The following is a 21589-nucleotide window of genomic DNA, read 5'->3' on the forward strand; positions in this document are numbered from 1 at the left end:
AGGCATTACACAAACCACAATCATGCATATTGTTGCTCCAAACTCCAAAACTCCAGTCCTCAAGATTCAGAGTCCAACAGGATTTCTAGGGGACTTGTGAAAGACCTTTGACGAGTGTTGAACTGGTCCAGTTAAGTTAAAGATGACCTCTACCAGGTAATTAAGAGCAGAGTGGGAATGAAAACCAGCAGAAATGGAGATCCGCCTGGACTGGAGTTCTGCACTTTTGTATACTGCAGTGATCTCTAACCACTAGCCTGGAGAGACCCAGTCCAGTAGGCTTTGTGCGTCATCGTAAAATAGATGAAGTAGACAATCTTTGAAGACATGGAATAATTTTCTGATTGATGACATCAAAATCTAAGTATCCAGGGTGGTGTGGTGGCACAGTGGTTAGCATTACTGCCTCACAATGCTGGGGCCCTGTGTTCATTTCCAGACCTGGGGTGGAGTTTGTATGTTCTCCCATGTTTTCACATGGATTTCCTCTGCGTGGTCCAGTTTACCCCCACAGTCCAAAAACGTCCTGATAGGTTAATTGGCTTCTAGGAAAACTGGGCCTAGGTGTGAGGATGTGTGTGTCTCTGTGTGTGCGTTTAGCCTGTGATGGACTAGTAACCCCTCAAGGGTCCCTGTCTTGTGCCTGTTGCTTGCTAGGATATTATCCAGCTCTAAATTGAAAGAAGGAGTTAGAAAATGGACAGATGGATCTGAGTATACTTCACCACGCAAAGACACATGGTCTATTAACTGAGCTCATTACTTGTTTAGTTCATTAACATTGTACGCTTATTATCAAGAAAACCTTACAAACAGGTGACCAATAAGCACAACTGGATTGGGGCTTCCCAGGACCAGGTCAGAGATCCCAAAACATGGGACATTCTAACTGGAAACACACATATCCTGTCATTTTAGGAAAATCATGACATCATCAAGTAGAGGACAGAGACGTCCTTTCTGGGATGTCATGGTTGCTTGACATGTTTTCTTCATGTCTTAATTTCCTTTTATGTTTTTACTTACTGTCCAGCTTACATACAGAAATGTGCTCCGATTAAACACCTTTATGATTTTGTGCTTGGCAGGGCTTTGATAAAATGTGGGCTATAGGAATCCTGATATTTGTAAGATACTTCTTTTTGAAAGGTGATACTTTAACAGTGAAATCATGGAATTAAGCACTGTGACAATACCGTACATCAACAATTACCTCAGAACAACTGTACTATATCTATTTATAAATATTAACCTGAGAATGATCACTAATTCAATCTTGATTTAGACATAATCTAACTCAGGTTCAGCTCAATCAGTTATTATACTATGCTGATCTCTAGTGGGCTCTTCAAAAATTGCATCTAAAATGTATTAATGTTAAGCATGCATAACTTTTACTATCAAATTAAAAATAAAATTTTTAGGACACAAAAACATTCATTCCTGTTCCTCCAGGCTCTGTAACTTTAATTAGTTTTGAGATAAAAAATATATACATAGCTGAACATAAATGACAAAGAAATAAAAGTATTACATTGTCATAGGCTGTAGTGCATAATCATTTTTTTAAACTGTCCTTCAAGATCTAGGTAGAAGAATGTGACAGAAATGACACATTTGAGCCCATTTAAGAAAACACCACCATTTAAACATTTAAACAAAGACATAATCAATAAAAAAACAACATAGAAAACACACTCTCAGTACCCATTATAATTTACAAAGCTCTGTCTTGACAAAGACTTTCTGTGTAGAAACATTCACAGTTGAATAAATTACAATGGAGTTGAGATCCTGTTTGCATTCATTGATTTTCAATGGAAAGCACTTCATTCATCTTGGGTTTGACTTATTTTTTAAACAACGATAATCACAAGATAGAGTACATTAGCACATTAACATGCACAGAAGCCAGACTCAAAGGTGGAAATATTTTTTTTTACAAGAAGTAATGTGTCACCAGAAACAAAGTGCCATTCTCCGCTGCAATGCAAGCTATCCGATCAGACAAAGTTAAGCTTTTGTTCCCTCTCAGCTGCTGATTAAGGTAATCTATTTTAGTTGTCTTCAGATGTTGAGCGGTGTCTCTTTCTTTAGAAAATCCAAACTAAATTTCGAAACAAAAGAAAAATATTAGATTGAAGACAGATATTACATTAACAAAGCCACATCTCTGTGTTTTGTTGATAATTACAATAATAATTCCTTGCATTCTCCTTAAAGCACTTTTCATACAGGAAGGAACCCACTTCATCCACCACATCAGATGTGTGCTTTACTGATTAGGACTGCATTGAAATTAGTGTTTAAAATACTTAATTATGCAAGAACAAACCTAGCTTGATTCAAATAAACTTGCTGTTATAGTTTTCTTGTCCTATTATAATTCTTTATTATAATAATTATGATCAGGATCCTGCAATCATCTTACCGTTTAGAACTGGCTTTCTTCCCCGATGGACTTCTGGACAACACCAGAAAAAAAACAACAGAAATTAAATTGTTATTTTAAGTTCAGGTCATCTTTGGGCATTCGTCAGTGCATTTTGGGAATTTGGGATCCTTTGGAATAATGTTGTAAACCCACATAAAAATGTACAGTAATAAAGAAAGCAATTCAAGTATTTATTTATGGAGTAATGTCTGTATTTTAATGCTTTCTGCTAAAAATTCCAAATCAAGATTTCCACTGTTTTTCTTTGAAACATCCAACTATAATCTAAATAAGAACAAAAAAAACAAGAGTTAATTTGTCAGTTTTTCCAAGAATATAATAATAAGAATTGATTAATTGATTATTAATAAGTAATGATTTCTTAAATTGATAAAGCATAAGAGCCCTGGATGTACTGTATAGGATGTGACCCTCTTTGTCCCCTACTGAAGTGCAGCCCTCCTCTATGTTACTCAGATGAGTCCCACTGCACAGCAGGTCAGGGAGAGGAGAGAAAAACTGCTTCACCAGTTGAATTAAAGGGGACATTTGGGAGTCCCGATCATACAAAACCATTTGTTATCATGTTAACAAATTTCTTGTTGGATATGGAATGCAAATTCTAATGCAGTTTGTGTGCTGTGATCAAAATTCAGATAAGAGTCTGAAGCACTTTCATTGCTGAACATGTCGTTGATACTACTGTTTAAAATATTAAATCAACGCCAGAAAACAACATTTCACTTCTCACGATCCACCTTGAAGAAAGTCCTGTATTTTTTCCACATTTTTTCTACAATGGTAATTGTGATATGTCACACAAGTGACAGGTAAAACACCCATTAATTGGCAGTTTGCAATAAGAATATTGAAATAACATACTGTCATAGTCTCCTGTACTATAACAGAACTGAGCTACAGTATACTCAAATCCTCTTACCTTTTAGAATTGGTCTTCTTCCCAGATGGACTTTTGGACAGCCTGTAAAAAATATGGAATTCTTACTTTTAAGTTCTGTTTGTCTGTGTATTTTGAGCACTTGGAAGGTATCATTTTCAAAACATATGTGCACATGCACAAAGCTTTAAATGTTGTAAGTGAATGCATTATAGTAATAATGTACAGTATCTATAGTATGTACATAAACAGTGAGAGGAATTAACTAATTTTCCAAATCACAAAAAATTGAAAATACATTAAACTTTAGCCTCATTAAAAAACTGAGAGCTAGATTGTTAGATTCTCCAATGATAAGAATTGATTATAAGGTTAGTAAAAACTGATAGAACAAATTACTTCAGATGGATTAAGGAGAAGAATACCCCTAAACTCAACGCTGTTAACAGTGTTATGGGAAGCAAGCAGTCAGGATCTCAGATCAACATTTCACCTGCAGGATGTCCTGCAGCACAATGCCCCCATTTACCATGGGTCTTTACCATGCTCCTGGGGACAGAGTGCCACCTAATGGTCAAACAGTGCCACTTCAAGCTGGGTTTAATTAGAGGTCTCCCTTTCAAGTACCTCCTCCCAGATAATTTTAGCTTCCAAGATCTGATGAAATCGGGTTAGGAGCTGATGCTGTTGGCATTAGACCAGACTATTCACACTTATTGGTTTCCTCAGATGACCTGACTTAATTGCTCCTGTTGTTGAAAAACAGCAGAATTTTGCAGAAAATTGCAGATTGGTTTAAAAGTTTTCTTGTGATTTGTACATAATAAGGTGGTCATTCATTGCAATCAAGTACTGATAAAGTGTTTCTTGTTAAGTGGGTTATTTTTAAAATGAGGTGGTTTTCTTTCGCACTTCAGATATCTTGAGTTTAGTGTGATATCTTGGCTAAATCGGGTTAGCAGCCTGGTCAGTACCTGGATGGGAGACCTCCTGGGGAAAACTAAGGTTGCTGCTGGAAGAGGTGTTAGTGGGGCCAGCAGGATGTGCTCACCCTGTGGTCCATGTGGGTCCTAATGCCCCAGTATAGTGACGGGGACACTATACTGTAAACAGGCGCCGTCCTTCGGATGAGACGTAAAACTGAGGTCCTGACTCTCTGTGGTCATTAAAAATCCCAGGGCGTTTCTTGAAAAGAGTAGGGGTGTAACCCCGGCGTCCTAGCCAAATTCCCCATTGGCCCTTACCAATCATGGCCTCCTAATAATCCCCATCTATGAATTGGCTTCATTACTCTACTCTCCTCCCCCCTGATAGCTGATGTGTGGTGAGCATTCTGGCGCACTATGGCTGCCGTCGCATCATCCAGGTGGGGCTGCACATTGGTGGTGGTGGAGGGGAGTTCCCATTACCTGTAAAGCGCTTTGAGTGGAGTGTCCAGAAAAGCGCTATATAAGTGTAAGCAATTATTATTATTATTATTATTATTAAATGACAATGTATCTTACAAACTCACAGCAGCCTACTTTTTTGGTCAAGGGCATTACTTAATTTCTTAACACAGCTATTTAAAAGCTCAGGAAGCAATGAAGTAGTGTAATCAGGAATCTACCTTTTACTTCTACAAAGTATCACATACCTGAAAGTACTGGAACTTAAAGACTCTTTGACAGCTAATTGATTCCTGAAGAATCAAGAAAATAAAAATAAAATGGTATTTAATAAAGTTACTTTAATAAAGTTCCACAGTGAATTTACCCTCCTTGCATCTGGGAGACATCTCTGTGCCCCAAATATTAATGGACATACCATGAAAACCTGTCCACTCTGTAATATGAATCTGCATAATGGAAATTATTGTATTCTAGTTTTCATGGCATACATTCCTGAAATGTTTTTTGTCCTGACCTTTTTGTTGGTTGTTTTGTTATCTGGTTGTGTTGGACACCGCACAAATTTCCCCTACAGGATAGTAATAAAGTGTGAAACTGAAGTGATTTAAAGTAAAATTTACAAGTGTACCTACTCGTAAAGAAACCAGAATACTTACATAATGTTTTTAAATGGAGTCCTTTTCCTTACAGAACTGGGAGTAAAAGATTCTTTTCTTGGAGAACTGGGATCCTTCAGTTCTTCATTCAATAAACTCTGGTCTTCAAAACAACTGAAATATTAAAATGAGCTGCGGTTACTGATTTTAATCAGAATAAATGTCCTTCATGTTTTATTCTGATATAATGTTCTCTTTGTGTAACATTTACTAAGGACTTTGATTTTTTAATTTATTGTCATTATCTTGTAACTTGTTACACATTCAAAACACTCTCAATGCCTATATTTGGTGAAGGTTTATTTTAAATGGTTAAAAAGCATGATATCCTATTCTTACTAATAATACTTGTTTTTTGTCAGGATATTGTTTGTAGTATTAAGTAGTCTGAATTGCTGGTATTTTATCTCATGAGGCAAGGAATTCTGGTTTAATTTAAGAAAATGTAAACACTACCAATAAACATTTTGTTCATATAACATTATAAACAACACCCCTATCACCTTTGGGTATCTCCTTCATACAGACTCAACAGAGCCAGCTGTAAGGTCAATGAGAGAACATTGTGACAGAGACAGGAAAAGGAGAAGAGATCACTTCAGCTGATCTTGAATGGACATCACTGCATTTCTGTGACTGTTCCTAAATTTATTATAGAAATTAACAACATTAAGTTTCTTTTTTTAAATTTAATAAATCTAAGCTAATTATTTAATATTGCCTAATTGCTTGAGTAGCATTTTAAATACAATTATAAAATAAGTTTTCTCTAGAACAAGTGTTAAATTATAAAAATTGATTGCATTGTAATAAATTCTAAAGTAAAAATGACAAATGTGATTATTTGGAAAGCTACAAAAGGTCTTACATCTTTTCTTTGAATGGAGTTCCCTTCCTCAGAGAACTGAGATTCACAGATATTTTCCCCTGTGAACTGGGTGCTGCAGATTGTGAATTCAATAAAACACTGTCTTCAAAAAAACTGAAATATGAGAAATTAAATGTAAATGATACAGAAGTGATATACTGTAGAATTTTATTTTTTCAGTCCCCAGTTTCAGACCAATTAAGTCCATTTTTGATTCAATTAAATAATTAAGAGTGCAGAAGCAATGAAACCAGAAGATCTGTGCTACTGCCAGACCAGGACTGAGGAGCGTTGGTCTAGAAGAATGATATAGTATTGAGATCAAATCCAGTTCTCTCTTCAAACTAGTTCCCAGTTTCCATTGTCTTTTACATTCTCCATCTGGAATTGAGCATTACGATTAAAAATTGCTGTTATGCTGTTACGACGTCTGCAAAGACAAAGGGTGGTGCTCAGGTCTTACCTTTTGTATGGTGTCCCTTTACGGGGTGAAATACTTGGAGCTTCAAAGTCTTTGCCTTTGGGTGATTTCATACTGAAATTAGAAGCAGCATAACAAGATTGGCATTATTTCTGTGATACTACTGTACCTCTATGGTAACTCCCAACTGTAAAGTGAGACTTCCCACAAAACAAAAAGAAGGCATGGTAGACATCACACCCTTTCATTTCCAGAGCAGAATGGGGTGAGACACTGCCAGGGCTACTCGTTGCTCAGAGCTGCAGATGGCTGAGCTTTGAGAGCTCATGCAACAGTTGGTTGACACAGTTATTAATAGCGGTATGTACAGTACAGTATATAGCTAATTTGCATTGAATTCTTTTTGAATTAAGTTTATTCAAAACATGTGTTTTGTAATTCCCCAAAGATTTTCTTTTGGTGAATGGCAGTAGGTTGAATGACAGTACTCTTTTGAGATGTAATGCTGAATGGTATTACTCTGTAATTATATGATGTTGAATGGCAGTGTTCTTCTGAGGTATGAAACTGAATAGTAGTATTCTGTTGTGTTATAATATTGAATGGTAGTATTCTGTTGTGGAACAATGTTGAATGGTAATACTGTCATGGTACTCCACATGAGTGTATAGTTAATAACAGCAGTAAAAGAGTTACCTGCTCTCTCCAGAGGTTCTTTTCCTGTGTATCAGAATTCCAGTTCCACAGATTATTACAACCAAAAAAAAACCCACTATCACACAAGCAACCGAAACTGCAAAGAAAAAACAACAAACAGCAGTGTTTTTTAAAAAGTTTCTCAATAATCGATGAATCCGAGAAAGCTTTTTGCAGTGATATCAAGCTCTGACATGCTTTCAAACTCTTTAGAATTCTTTAGGATGAAAAGCATTATATACTGTACATTCAAATTATTAATGATTTAAAATGATTTGCTGCGAATGGTAAGTAATGTACCTCCAAGTTGTTCATTGCCCTCGTGCAGAAGGAAAACCTGCTGTTGCTCAGCAAAAGCAGGAATTTCACTGTCCCATGTTCAGCGATAGGCTTCTGCTATAAACATGTTAATTATGAGCCTAAGCAGCAGGTCACTAATGTGTGAGGCAAGGAGAAAGGCTAATAAAACCATGAGAGACAAGTGTGGCTACACTGTGATAACCGGGTGTATACTGGGTGACAGAGCCCCAGGTATCAGTCTGGTATCAGTGGGGTAAGACACTGCAAGAGTGACACATCAGGGTCACCCATCGTGAGGAATCAGGGAGGATCTGTACATCCAGGTGGACTTTATCAAACCATCTCCACTTTCTCAGTTCCAGAGCCAAAAGTACTGGTCTGGATGGGCTGGTATAGGTCCCAGTCACAGGGAAGACTTCTGTACGCACTTGACCTGGATTTTTTTCAGCCATGAAACCATCATGTTAGACTGATTGCAGACTGTCTGATCTGCAGGCCAGTACAGTGACACAGGCACTATGCATGGAGGAGTGTATTAAATCCTGAAGGGCACAATCATTGATCGGTAATACCTCAGCTATTGGACTATGTCAGACCCAGCTACTTCCAACTTCAACCACAGACGGGCTCTTCTCATTTGTAACTTCTCTTTCATTCTTTCAATTTGCGGGAAAGAATTGCAGGATGTTTTAGTCTGACTTCTTTTTGGACTTTCTATACAAATTTTCTTCCTTGAAAAGCTAATTATTCCCGACAGTTTGTAAAGAATTGAATAAGACATACTTAACACAATCTATCATCTCCCAGCCACTTTAATTTAAAGTAGATTTTTATTAACTGCTCAGCGACAACCAGTTGTGTTTTGTCATGTGCTTGGTTTCACAGAAAGCCTTGAAGTCATAACCCAATTTCGGAATAACTGCTATTAGCAAGATGATGTGTGTGGTAGCGGCATGATTCTTTAGACAATTTATAATAATAAAAATAATTTATACTACTTATTTCAGGATACAGAAGATACATTAGTGCCCAACTGTATCATTGAAAAGTGTAACCCTGCTTGAATTATGTCAATCCAGAAAGGGGATCTGTAACAATTTTCTGGATTACTCAAGCTCCACAACTGCATCATGAGACCATATTCACAGGCCCAGGTTTCCTGTTTTCAGATAATAATGGAAGAATGTCATTTTGGAACAGCTCTAGACTGCAAGGGTAACTCAACTGATATAAAGCCAGCCAAGTACCCTCTCAATGTGCCAGCTGAATGTCTGAAAGTGGCAGGGCGGTGTGCAGGGAGGCCACCCATGGTGCTGTTCAGTAGAGATGTGTTCAGTGCTCTGTACCCTCACAGAAAGGGCTGCTTTAGCTGTGCTACAGTCTGCTAGCTGTTGTCTTCTTGGAATCAACAGAGTGACAAATAACCCAAGGGAGATAAAGATGCTCAAATTCATTGTGAGAGAGATATCAAATGAATCTGAAGATGGTATGCAATGATTTCTTGGTAGGCTTACATACCCGCGGAATGTTTTAGTCAGACTTCTTTTTGGACTTTCTATACAAATTTTCTTCCTTGAAAAGCTAATCATTCCTGACAGTTTGTAAAGAATTTAATCTGAACACATACTTAACACAAAGTTGCTTTAAAGACCTTTAGTGACTGTCTGACACAACAGCTGGAATCTTATTCCTTATTAAGGTGCTCACCTCGCTGTGTGGTGACACTGTCATTCTGTGTCATCATAAGGGACTTGCCTGAAAAAAGCACAAGAGCGGTTTATTCTTTCACTGCAATAACTGTAGCGTATCTTCCAATAACACGGAACATGAAAACAGAAAATATTATTTAATATTATATTTTTATATAATATATTATTATTATTATTCGCTGCCGTGGTAGAATTCTGGCCATCACAGAGGACAGTCACCACCCCGGGCATGAGCTCTTCACCCCACTGCCCTCAGGCAAGAGATATAAGAGCATACGGACACTTACCACTAGATTCTTCAATAGCTTCTATCCACAAGCAGTGAGACTGGCGAACACATTTAGCCATCCCCCTCGGACCACACCTACACCATCACCATCTACCTCTTTATGATTTCTTATCTATTGCACATCTCCAGTCATTGTTTACACGTCTGTATTGTTTACATTCAAACTGTCTACATGTTTACTTGCACATTGTCTATTGTTTGTTTGTACATTGTCTTGATGCACTGTTTGCACTTTGTTTTGTTTTTTACACTTGTTTTACAATTGAGAGACTTTCTGTAAGTAAGAATTCCATTGTACCAGTACCGGTTACATATGGCAATAAAGTTCAAGTTCAAGTTCATTATATTATATTATTTAAATCTGCTATGCTTGAATGAAATGTGCAGCCAAGTATCCTCCTATCGAGAGGAACACTAACTCTGGGGGTCTCAGATGAGACAGACATGAATTAGAAACAGGAAAGGCTGGCACTGCTGTATATTAACTGCACACCATGGTAGTTCTTACCAGTTCTAATCAGCTGGGAAAGCTCCATCTTGTTTTCCCAACCTGGGTGACCTACAGTGCAGTTAATCAGTATCTCTGTGCCAGAAAGCCTAGATATGTCAACTGTGGCATTTCTAGTTACAGTGATAGTGCCATTAGGATTAGTGACACTGTATTCCTCAGAGTTTTCAAGAATATCCTCTTCCTTAATATTCCAGGAGATTTCTGGTGCTGGAGCGCCAGTAGCTGAGCATGTGAGCGAGAGTATTTCACCGGCATCAGCTTCCAATGTCCTGACTTCAAATCTGGGCTCATAGATCTCTGGAAAGCATTGAAAAAATAAGAAGGTAATTTTAAAGAGTGGACCTTCAATATCATTTACAATATGAAATGAAATCATAAAGAAATCAAACACTTACTGCTACGTGTGGGAATAAGTGTGCACCTTGTTCAGAGGTTAATGTGTATGAAGCAAATCATGTGGTTTGTGTTTCTCATAAAGGAAAATTGGTCAACTGAAAATCAATCACATGTGCACACACCCAGATGTATATATTATTTTTAGTAGGAGTTTACCGTAGACAGAAAGGCAAGTTTTTCCTGCAATGGCTCCTTCAGGAAATGAATTGAATAAACAGCTGTAACATGTCTCATCTTTTTTTGTTACCCCTTTGATGGCTACTGAGCATTTCTGCAGCCCTGTCTGTAGAAAACCCAAGCGCCCACTCAAAGAGTTGATGATCCTTGCTCCTGAACGTTTATTGTAAGTGGCGATATTTTCAGGTTTACGTGCTGTCAGCTTCTGCCAGGTCACTTGTAAGACATCCTTGGGCTGTGTGAGCTCACAGCAGAAACTCACATCCTGTCCCAACACTGCTGAGACAATCCGCTGTGTCCTCACCAGCTCTGATGACCCTGCAAGTTGGGGAGAAATATCACAAACAGTTACTTTGGAATCATCTTGGTTGTTGCTGTGATGAAGGGAACTGAGCCAGAAGTAAAGGCCCACTGTCTGAAAAAATTTCGATTTCACCAGAAAAGCAAACATTCATGCTATGGCTCCTGCTGTGTCACCAACTCTCTGCATCCTCAGAAATAACTCAAAAGCTTTTAATCCAATTTAATTCTTTTAGTCATTATTCAACTTGTAATTCCGGGGACCCTTTGAATAAGTAGATATGAATCATAAACCCATAATAGCAAATAAATAATCTATAATCAATCAGCAGAAAGCACTCAATCAGTAATCTATAATCAATAATCAATGGTCAATTAGCAAAATGCCCTTTTGGCAACCGAGTGAAGCAGACTTTAAACTGCACTGAGCTCTTGAAAAAATACAAAAGACAGAGAATCACAGCACTGTGGGCAAAATATACACAAGCTGAAAGGTTTGAAAAAATAATGCTTCTATAAACATTTAGGAGGCTCGAAGACTAACTTGCAGGATTCTAGTGATCTTTGATTAGTAGTGAAAAGCTTGGTGTATCTGCTGTGTGTCAGCCTGGCTCCAAATCTGTAGATCTTCACGACTGGTCTGAAGTTAATGATGAGGTCATGAAGAGCAGAGCTGGAATGAAAACCAGAAGACACTGTGGCCCTCCTGGGCCCTGCATTACAGGGGTACCCAGTTCTGGTCAAGAAGGGCTGCGGTATCTATGTGTTTTCAGTGCTGCTGGCATTTAAAGGCCTGAATGAGCTCAGTATTGGCTTAACTGGTCCAACCTAATGGCTTCTTCCAGCTCTTAGGGTGCTGCTGTTTTAAAGAGATCTGGACAATCAGCTATTCAGGGTTTCTACACCATGCCCCTGAAGGCTTGCTGATTTCCTGGGGTGGTGCAGTGGCTCTGTGGCTAAGGATCTGTGCCTGTAGCTAGAAGGCTGCTGGTTCGTATCTTGTGGCTGGCAGAGGAATCCTACTCCATTGGGCCCCTGAACAAGACCCTTAACCCCAACTGGTCCAGGGGTGTTGTATAAATGGCTGACCCTGTGCTCTGACCCCAAGCTTCTCTCCCTGTCTGTGTGTCTCAAACAAATTCCTAATACAAGAAATTGCATATGACCAATAAAGTGATCTTATTTTAAATTAGCTTAATTGCAGTCTTAACTGAACTAATAATTTCTTTTTATCTTCTCAAATGTTTGGAATTGTATGATACTAATATAAGGCAATTGTTAAAAGACAACCTCCAACATGTTTAAAAGCTGAAAACTGTCAAACCATTAAAATCAATTGTATTATTCAGTCAATGAAAGGTTCAATTGTGTAACTAACAGCAGAGCTGAAACAAAAGCCAGCATGAATGTGATCGAAACTCCAGTCCAGTTTTACATTCAAATTTGAACTGTGATTTAGCAAAGTTTTAAACTTAATCATAAACATCTAACAAAATACAGCGATTAATATTTCAGGTTTTCCTAACATTAACTCTTGAGTGAGAAACACAATAATGAATCAGGTCCAGACTGTGTTTCATTCAGTAGATGTTATATAACCATAGTCAAAAGTGAGAAATCTGCAGTCTATGGAATGGAAAATTTCAATCAAAATGGCACATGTATTTCTTATTTATTATTCGGTTCATATTTATTGTTGCTGGCAAAAAAATAAAAATAAAGTCGTTTGACTGCCAGGTTTATTTCTGTCGCTAAATCATGCTCTCGGATTAATTAACAAACTTATTTTTCAGTGTCTTAAGGACAAACCAGACGAAACTCAGATTAAACTGGTTTTCTGACACTTTCAGACACTTCCATGAGAATGGTAGCTTCTTAAAATATTGAAAAAAGCTTGAAAACTTACCAGTAGCAGCAACTGCTGAGAACCAAAACAAATATTTAACCAAAGAAATCATGACTAAAACGTTAAAAGAAAAATAAAGGTTGCGCGAGATGAGAAGGAATATAACTGAGTCTTAGCTGTTTCAAACTAGGCTGTAAAACGGCAGACCGCGCATTTATGAATATTTCTTTCTGATTGGGGAGTTTGAAAAAATCTTTTCACCTATCTGCTTCGAGCGTTTAGTTTACGTTGGTGTTTCATTAAACTAAATGAAAGTGAAACTGGTTACTCCTGCCATCTCGATTCGAATATCGTATTTTGAAAAGAAACAGGAAGTTCACTCCAACCTGCAGTGAGCCCGAACTATGCATTGTTGTAATAAAAGATCTCAATGCAAAAGTTAGAGCTCTGAATTACGGATTCCAAGAAGGGCACTGCTGTTGTACCCTTGTGCAAGAAACTGCACTCCAGTTGTTTTAATTAGTGCCTTTATATGTCGCCTGGTTGTCATTAAAATCACCATTTTATTCTCAGTTAATATTCCTGGAAAGAAAGGAATAAATAGAAATATAGAAAAATGAAATAAATGAAAAATAGATTTGAAAAATTGAAATAAGAAAGCTGAGGGAAATAATTTCAATTGCCAAATGAATACAACAACTCTCTAGTTCAGGCATCATGTACTTCAACACTTTACCCATAAGCACATTTTTATGTCAAATATTGATTTGCAACATTTCAGGCTGTTGCAGAAAACAGGGCAATGTGGTGCATAAGGGACCACAAGGTGTGGTATGGCAGTGACTGAAGAGCATGCTTAAGACAACTGAAAGACTATACAGAGTTTCTTCTCTGCAGTGGAAGGAGGCATGCCAAGTCACTGACTGGAGCTATTCCAGAAAAACAGGGACACAACACTGGTCCTTTGGGACATTGGTGTTTTGGTACCTGGGGTCCATGGTGTTCAGCGTCCTGTGAGTGAGAGTGTCCTATGTGTCTCTGTGTCGTTTAACTACAAGATTGATAGGCTGTAATAAAAAGGGTTTACTGTTTGTCTAGTCTGTAAATGAATTGGTGGTACTGGGAGATATAAAGAAACCTGTAGCAGTGAAAAGGGACAAAGCACCCTTAGAACTGCTAGGTGGCGTAATTGGCTACAAAGCAAAGAAAAGTTCCTGCACTTTGGGAACACGATCCATACTATATCCTTGGTAAATTCATTGCATCATATTTTGTAGCTTTAAACAAAAAGGAGCAAAATTAACTACATCAACGAGTATTAATTATCACATCTTATTTCTATAATTAGGAGATTCTCAAAAAAACTTTGAAAAAAAGACTTTGATTTTGGGGGCAAACATGATATCAGTGACAGAAGGAACACAGCATTCAAAGCCACAGGACTTATTTTCGCTAGTTTAAAAAAACATTTTTTTCAAAACAATTTACATTACCGTAAAGTGTATTTGTCCTAAAAGAATACGTACAATACAAAGCTCTAAGCAGCTTCCTTCTCATGTCAAACAAACTCAAGTCACATAAAGGAGCTTTGTAAACTACAATCAGTAAAATGATCTTTTTTTGGTCTCCCCCTACTTGATTGTAGTCCGTTTAGTAAATAATACTTTATCTCTGTAGTTTGAAAAAAAAAAGACAAAAAACAGAAAACTCTCGCTCTTTGGTCTGCTTAAGCTTGTAAAAAGAAAACTTCCTTCCATGCGAATGCTTTTTGTGTTTGTATTGGTTATGCAATACTTTTAAAGACAGAAAATGTCATCTGACTCTGCCTCTACTATTGCAGAGGATTACGACCTCCCGATTCTACAGTCTCATGTTCATAAGATACCAGGTTCCACAGGAACCACAGTGTCAATGACAAAAAGGACATAGCATTGAAACCCACAGGGTTTTTTTCAATAGTCAGACTATCATAACTCAACCAACAGAGGCAACAAGGATTCACAGTTTGCAGTTTACAGGGGTTACAAATAAATGCATAATTGTGAATTGACACATACACAAATCTCACGGAACAAATATGGAAATAAGACTTCTATGTACTTACATGAAGTAAAGGACTTTGCAGGGCAGGAAGTGGAATCATGATGATCTTCAATATTAACACCAGACTTACCCTAAACAAAGCCAGAACAAGACAGAAAAAAGATACCTCCCTCTTGGATTCATGCACCACTCAACAGAAATCTGTAATACCAAAGTAACTTATCTCAGGAAATGAAAATACAGCTAACATATGTGCCCACTTCCTGGCTTGCAAAGGATCTACAAGAATATCTCTCTCTATCTGTTTTCTCTATGGCAACTCCTTGTATTTAGGAGCTCTCACATTCTTATTTAACCAGCCCAATAGTATAGCTGATGCTGAAGCAATTGCTTGTGTTCCCCCACCATCATGGAGGAGATGGAGGAGATTAGGACAACAACAATCATCATTGCATCGTTGTTGTTTTTTTCTAGGCACCCATCAGTTAACACAGCCTGGGTTTGATGACTCTGGGGTATCGACTAGAAATGAGAGGCAGAAGAAGAAAAAAAACACAACCTGATAAATAAAAATCATTAGAATCATTATTCAATCTGTTTAGCTGTTCAGCTGTAGCCATAAGCCTTTCTGGAAGGGAAGGACAAAAGACAGAGGAAGACAAAGACACACCCTGATACTTGCTAATTATCATTTGCCGTCCTTCGGATGAGATGTCCTGACTCTGTGGTCATTAAACAGCCCAAGATCTTTGTCAAAAAGAGTAGGGGTGTAGCCCCAGTCCTGGCTAAACTTCCCATTGGCCTTTACCGATCATGGCCTCTTGATACATGGCCTATTGATTCCCCATGTATGAACTGGCTCCATCACTCTGTTCTCCTCCCCACTGTTAGCTGGTGTGTGTACTGGCACACTATGAGTATGTACTGGCACACTATGGCTGCCGTCACATCATCCAGGTGGGGCTGCACATTGGTGCTGGAGGGGAGTCCCCATTACCTGTAAAGTGTTTTGAGTGGAGTGTCCAGAAAAGTGCTAATTAAGTGTAAGGAATTATTATTAGTATCGTCCTTGTTGCATCATCTCTTTCCTATAAACTAAGACTGTTAAAGCCAGAGGGCACTGTATCGACTCAGTGAGGTCTCCACTTGTTTCCATGGCAGTGTGAATGTATGGAGAAACACTGTACACATTAGTATCCTTGCAAGTGCATTCATTAATCCAAATTGTATACGTACCCATTCATAAAGACCCAAGGAGTAATGAATGCTTTGAAATGTGTGGACTTCTCATCCATGAATCCTTCATGATAAGCATGACCCTGGTCTAATGTGGGGATACAAGGAAAAGCCACTTAGGCAGTCTAAAATGTCCTGAATTTGCGGGAGTGGGTGTCTATCAGGAATTGTCTTTTTATTTAATTCTCTATAATTTACACTGAGACGCAGGCTTCCACCTTTTTCCTGACACAGACTACAGGAGAGAAATAACAACTTTTTGTTTTTGTGACCCAGTATTTAGCTAGCAAGTCCTGCACAGATTTTTGACTTCCTTTAGCAATGGCTTTGGTATAGACGTGTAGTTCTCCTGCACTTGTATTCTGTCTGCAAGGATAATTTTCAGTTTTAATTCAGGGATACACCCTATGTCATCTTCAGTCTTTGCAAAGACATCACATTGCTCTTGCATTATTTTGTTTATGATTCTCTCTTGGTCTAAGCTGAGATGGCTCAGACTCACAGGAGTGCTCCATTGCTCTGGTTTTCCGTCACTGGAGAGACCTTCAAGCATGTTCACAGGGTTGGGTTTGGCAACCACTACTCCAAGCATTGAACTTTTCTCTCCAGTTTTGGTGTTCTTATGACTGAGTCCTGACTGAGATAATGGAAACATTGTTTTAATGCTTTGAAGACTCCCAAGAGAGTACGACTTGGAAGTACAGTGGTGTGTGTGTTGAATTCCACTCTGGGATTTAATTACACAGGAAGAACCTTTGAAAATTTTAAAACTCCTTTGTACACATTAAGTCCAACAGGAATTTGACTTGGTCCTATTTGTTCGAATAAAGTGATAGTGTTATTTTGAGATCTTCCCACATCCTACTTGACACTTAACATCTATCGTCTGTAGACTCTAATACAGATGGGCTTCTTACCACTTCTCACTATGAGGCTATTTTCACATGGCTGTATTGACCCTTTTTGAATTGTATTTACTAATGCCTCAATTTTATATTTCTTAATTGGTAGCCTCACCCAACAAATCAATCAGTGCTTTTCGTCTGTTTTCCCTCTTGGTCCATGTGACTGTTGATGATTTCTTCTATCACCCATTATCGGGTGTTTCCTCGCTAGAAAAGGAACTCGAATTGTTTGAAGGCTTTCCCCATCTAGCTTCAGGCTGACATCAACTTCAGCTCACCCCTCAAATGGAATTGTGGTGCAGGTCACTGAAATAACATTGATGCTTTCTTCTGGTCTGATCAGTTCATCTAAAGGCCTCAGTTGTAGGTCAGGTAATTTCTGTTGCATCCACATTCTTTCCATCAGGCTAACTTGAGCTCCTGTATCAAGCAGAACTGTACTTGGCACGTCATTCAGAAGGCAATTGAACAAACATTTCCTTCCAATTAGTTTGACAATGTGTTGAGGTCACCTAGGTTGAGATTGTGTAATTCATTTAACAGGTATGGTAAAATGTATGGTTGTTGTTCTGTCTTGAGTATCAACTGACTTGCATTTCATTCATACTTTCTTGTTTGTTTTCTGTTTTTAATTTACATAAGCCAGGGACATCAGTGTTCCCTCGGTCACTGGTTGTCCCTTTGCTGTGACCACATCCCGTGTCACGATGACTGTGGATGAGTCACACAACCTATTGCCTTGTGTCCAGCAATTCCACACTTAAAGCAATGCTGAATTCCTCGTTGGGTGCATTCAAGACAGACCTTGATGTTTTCTGTATGAGGAGATGATGTGCTGCTTTTGGAGTTGTGCTGATGTGTATCAGTTCTCTCAGCATCCCTCAGCTTTTCAAGGTACTTTGTCAGCATCTACAGTTGTGAACTCAGTTCCTGTATAGCTACCTGATTGAGCAATCAATCCAGGCTGAAGTTTAGGCTAGTCACTGTTTGTGAGCTACACTAACATTAACATTTGAAATTTTGTAGTGAGGATATTTACCTGAGTGTTTCAGTCTCTCAGCTTCATCCTCTGAGGCTTCTATGGTTTCCTCTAGCAAAATGTCATCTTTAATGTTGGGATCACAAAAGTATGGTTTCATATCCCGCCTTATATTCTCATATATATCGTTTATTCCTTTATAGATTGAATGTAGAAACACTCCCTGTACTAATTGCTTATCATACTTGATTCTAGATTCCACTTGTGATGACAGTAAAACCTTTTGTTTAAGTCCCATCATGCAGTAGAGAAAGTGCTTTCCTTCTCATGTTGCTTGGCATTAATCAACTCTTGAAACACCTCTGTTGCAGCTCTTTCCCTCAGGTGGACTCTCAAAAAGTTTTTCAGTCGAGTAAGGGTTAAATCTTCCTTATTCCAAAGCATTTCTTTGAATATCCCAAGTCTGATAATTCTCAGAACAGCCCTTACTATCCGTGATTCACTGGGTTTTTCTTTTATACCTTTATTAAACCTGTTTAATGATGTTATTGGGCCACTATTAATTTTGAATTCTTTGTATTGCAAGAGAGCTGTCTTTTCTCTAACTGGCAATGTGTTACAACTACAAAGACTAGTTGGATCATCAGTATCATTACTGGGTACTTTATCTGCTTTCTTCTCAACCATTTCATTTGGAATAGATGTAGTACAGTATGCCTTAGCTGTTCAATCTTTTTGCAATCTTTTTACTTTCTTCTGAACTGAATGCATGTAAATTTAAACTGAGAACGCCACCTAATATCCGTATATCCACTCACTCCCGGCCAAAAGCTTCCTGTCTTGCGCCACTCCGCAGCAGATAAAGAACCGGACATTTGGCACTTCCACATCATAAATCAGATCTTATTTATCTACCCCTTACATTATAGAATACTGGGCACTTTTTTTGTTACCTGTAACGTAATCTGATGTATTACTGTCAGAAAAGTAATGTATAAATCAGAAAATGTTGCTGACTAGCAATTTTAACAGTGTTAGGACCCTTTTACCCTGCAGCATAGACTTTATATCTCCCAGAATCACGATTGTAGCTAAAGACCAGCACTATCATACCTGCACAGGCTGTAGTACTGCTAACCACCTAGAAACACAACCAATGACAGACCTGTCAATCAGACCATTGCCTTGACAGTGACATCATAATTAATACCTGCAAATATTTAAGACTTGCCCTTGGAATACTACATCTCTCAGTCTTAGATGCCAGAGCTTTTCTCAACTGCTCTCTGTCGAGTCCTCTCCTGTGTTCAGTACTGCAAACTGTGTCCCCTAAATTCTCCCTTGTCAGTTTTTTTTACCTCTGAATCCTAAAAAGAGGGGCATATGGTCCTCCTAGCCAGGGCTCAGACCTTGTTATAGGGGTTGATGGGGGTGGAAAAATGGTTATGATGTCTTGGGTGTTGGCAGAACTTCCTGCATGCACATGACCAGGTGCCATGGAGCTCTGTCCCTCTACCTGCCCCCTCTGGCCCAGGTCCTGTCAGCACTGGCTCAGTACCCCCTCACACCTTAACGTGCCATCCCATACTGTGCAGGAACTGAGTGGTCCCTAAGCAACCAGTGTGTCCTTTAATCCTTGTTGATTGACAGCTGTCCCACTGTCTCCACTAGAAGGACATTTGGTTGATGGGAAACTCAATGTACAAAGAAAGACAAATGCACAGCCCTTACAGAGACACTATCCATTTCATGAAATGTTAAAGTCAGTGTGTCAGTTATTGCCTCACACCCAAATATTTCGCTCCATGACACAAATAATCAAGATTAGTTTTGGAACAGAATTTGTATTTATAAAAACTGTACAAGTTGAGTGAAAAAAGTCAATTTAATTGTAAATATTCTCTACATTTTCCATAATACTTGAAACTTGATTGGGTTAAAGTTTATTTACCTATGTACTCCTAAATTATGATAAATCAGTTTTTATGAATCTTGCATATTTGCATAATTTGTTGTTCCCAGCATAAATTTCAAACATTTGAAACTGGAATTTGATTAATATTTGATAATGATTAACATTTGAAGTTAAGCAGGAGTCACAGAAAGCAGGGCCCTCTTTTGCAATTGCATTCGTAATGTAAAAATATACAATAGTATAGAAAATTGTAGTTACAGACATCATTAATATCCAACCCAATTTTTTCCAACATGCTAGTGTGTCCCGAAGCATAAAGCTATTTTAATTAAACGTTAAACATTTGAAATCTACAGTACGTTGTTCAGGGATGTGCCTTATATGTTATTTTGATATGACACTTCATTAGTAGTAGCTACTACTACTACAATTCATTACTTGACTGCGCCAGGTTTGACTCAATGGCACTACTGTACGTAGAACTGTCATGACCATGGATCAAACCACCAGAGGACGCCAAAGAAAATCGTTTCTAAGTATGTAAACACCCTCACCTGAATTCACGGATTAGGTGATTGAAGAACTGAAATGTGTACAGTCTCACATGGTTTTGATTGTGTGGTTAGCTGTGTATAAAAGAGTGTCTCACGGTGGTCACAGTGTGTGTATTGTGGAGTGAGTAGTTTGGGAGATATTGATATTTATGTTCTAGTATTGATGGACTGCTCTTTAAGGCAGTTTTTGTTCATTGTATCATAAGAGTCCTTTGTTTACACTTTTTAAAAGACATAATAAGTCTAGGAAATCACCTGGGCTTTTAAAAAACCTGTCTTTGGAGTGGTTTATGTGCAAATGTCCCTTGAGCCACTTTACCAAAAGCAGGGATCTTCCACACATGAAAAGTAAGAACTGTGAAAATAAAACTCCCACCAGACATGTAGGCGATTTTCTGATAACTCATTTCTCAAAGGCTACATTGATTTATGGCTGACTTGCTTTTAGATACTAGTCTTTACAAATACCTTACACTTAAACATTTTTCCTGGAAATTACAGGGCAATTGCACAAGTTAAATGTTGAAGAATTGGTAATCATAATACTCATCTGATATGAGTAACTGTGCTAATAAAAATGTAACCTGAATGTCATGATGTTACCAATAGTCACTGTACAACATGCTATGGGTGTACGAAAAGGATGTTATATACAGTGGACATATACAGTGTTATAAACAATGGATATAAAAAGTCTACACACTCTATTGAAAATTTTTTTTTCAATTATTTTTCCTAATAATTATCTATTTGTTTTTCTCTTGACTTTTGTTGGTTGCAAGGTCACATTAAAGATGGAAAAATGTCTGACATGATTTATCTTGATTTCTGGCTTTTTTTCCTGGAAACCTGCAATTTCAAAAAGGGTGTTTAGAATTTTTATATCCACTGTAGTTCACAAGATTTAAATAATATTTCAGGATGTTTGCTTATAAAGAAATGAAACCAAAATGCAGTGATCTTGTTTAATACTTCTGAATTACATAATCTGAAGTTTTAAATTACATAATTTTTAAACATGATTTGTGCACTGTGGTTTTATTTCTTTCCAACTACCCACATTCA

The 21589-nt window shown here is 37.9% G+C and overlaps 1 protein-coding gene across 4 annotated transcripts; it reads right to left on the reverse strand.

Annotated features, from left to right (window-relative positions):
* Positions 1 to 1436: 1436 nt before the first annotated feature.
* LOC148676264 (OX-2 membrane glycoprotein-like) lies at positions 1437 to 13257 on the reverse strand. Of its 4 annotated transcripts, XM_088606183.1 has the most exons (12): positions 12953 to 13257; positions 10726 to 11064; positions 10171 to 10470; positions 9372 to 9419; positions 7365 to 7461; positions 6711 to 6782; positions 6248 to 6361; positions 5380 to 5493; positions 4969 to 5013; positions 3375 to 3416; positions 2432 to 2464; positions 1437 to 2107 (listed from the first exon to the last, which is right to left on the reverse strand). In XM_088606183.1, exons 1-12 carry the CDS (start codon positions 13002 to 13004, stop codon positions 2068 to 2070), a joined length of 1296 nt encoding a protein of 431 aa, XP_088462309.1. In that variant the 5' UTR covers positions 13005 to 13257; the 3' UTR covers positions 1437 to 2067. The 4 variants fall into 4 exon arrangements, with proteins under 4 accessions (XP_088462309.1, XP_088462316.1, XP_088462327.1 ...); XM_088606190.1 differs by lacking the exon at positions 4969 to 5013 and having other exon boundaries at positions 12953 to 13256; XM_088606201.1 differs by lacking the exon at positions 6248 to 6361 and having other exon boundaries at positions 12953 to 13255.
* Between the last annotated feature and the right edge of the window lie 8332 nt (positions 13258 to 21589).

This window comes from Lepisosteus platostomus, chromosome 2, assembly GCF_059453375.1.
Source record: "Lepisosteus platostomus isolate fLepPlt1 chromosome 2, fLepPlt1.hap1, whole genome shotgun sequence".
NCBI lineage: Eukaryota > Metazoa > Chordata > Actinopteri > Semionotiformes > Lepisosteidae > Lepisosteus > Lepisosteus platostomus.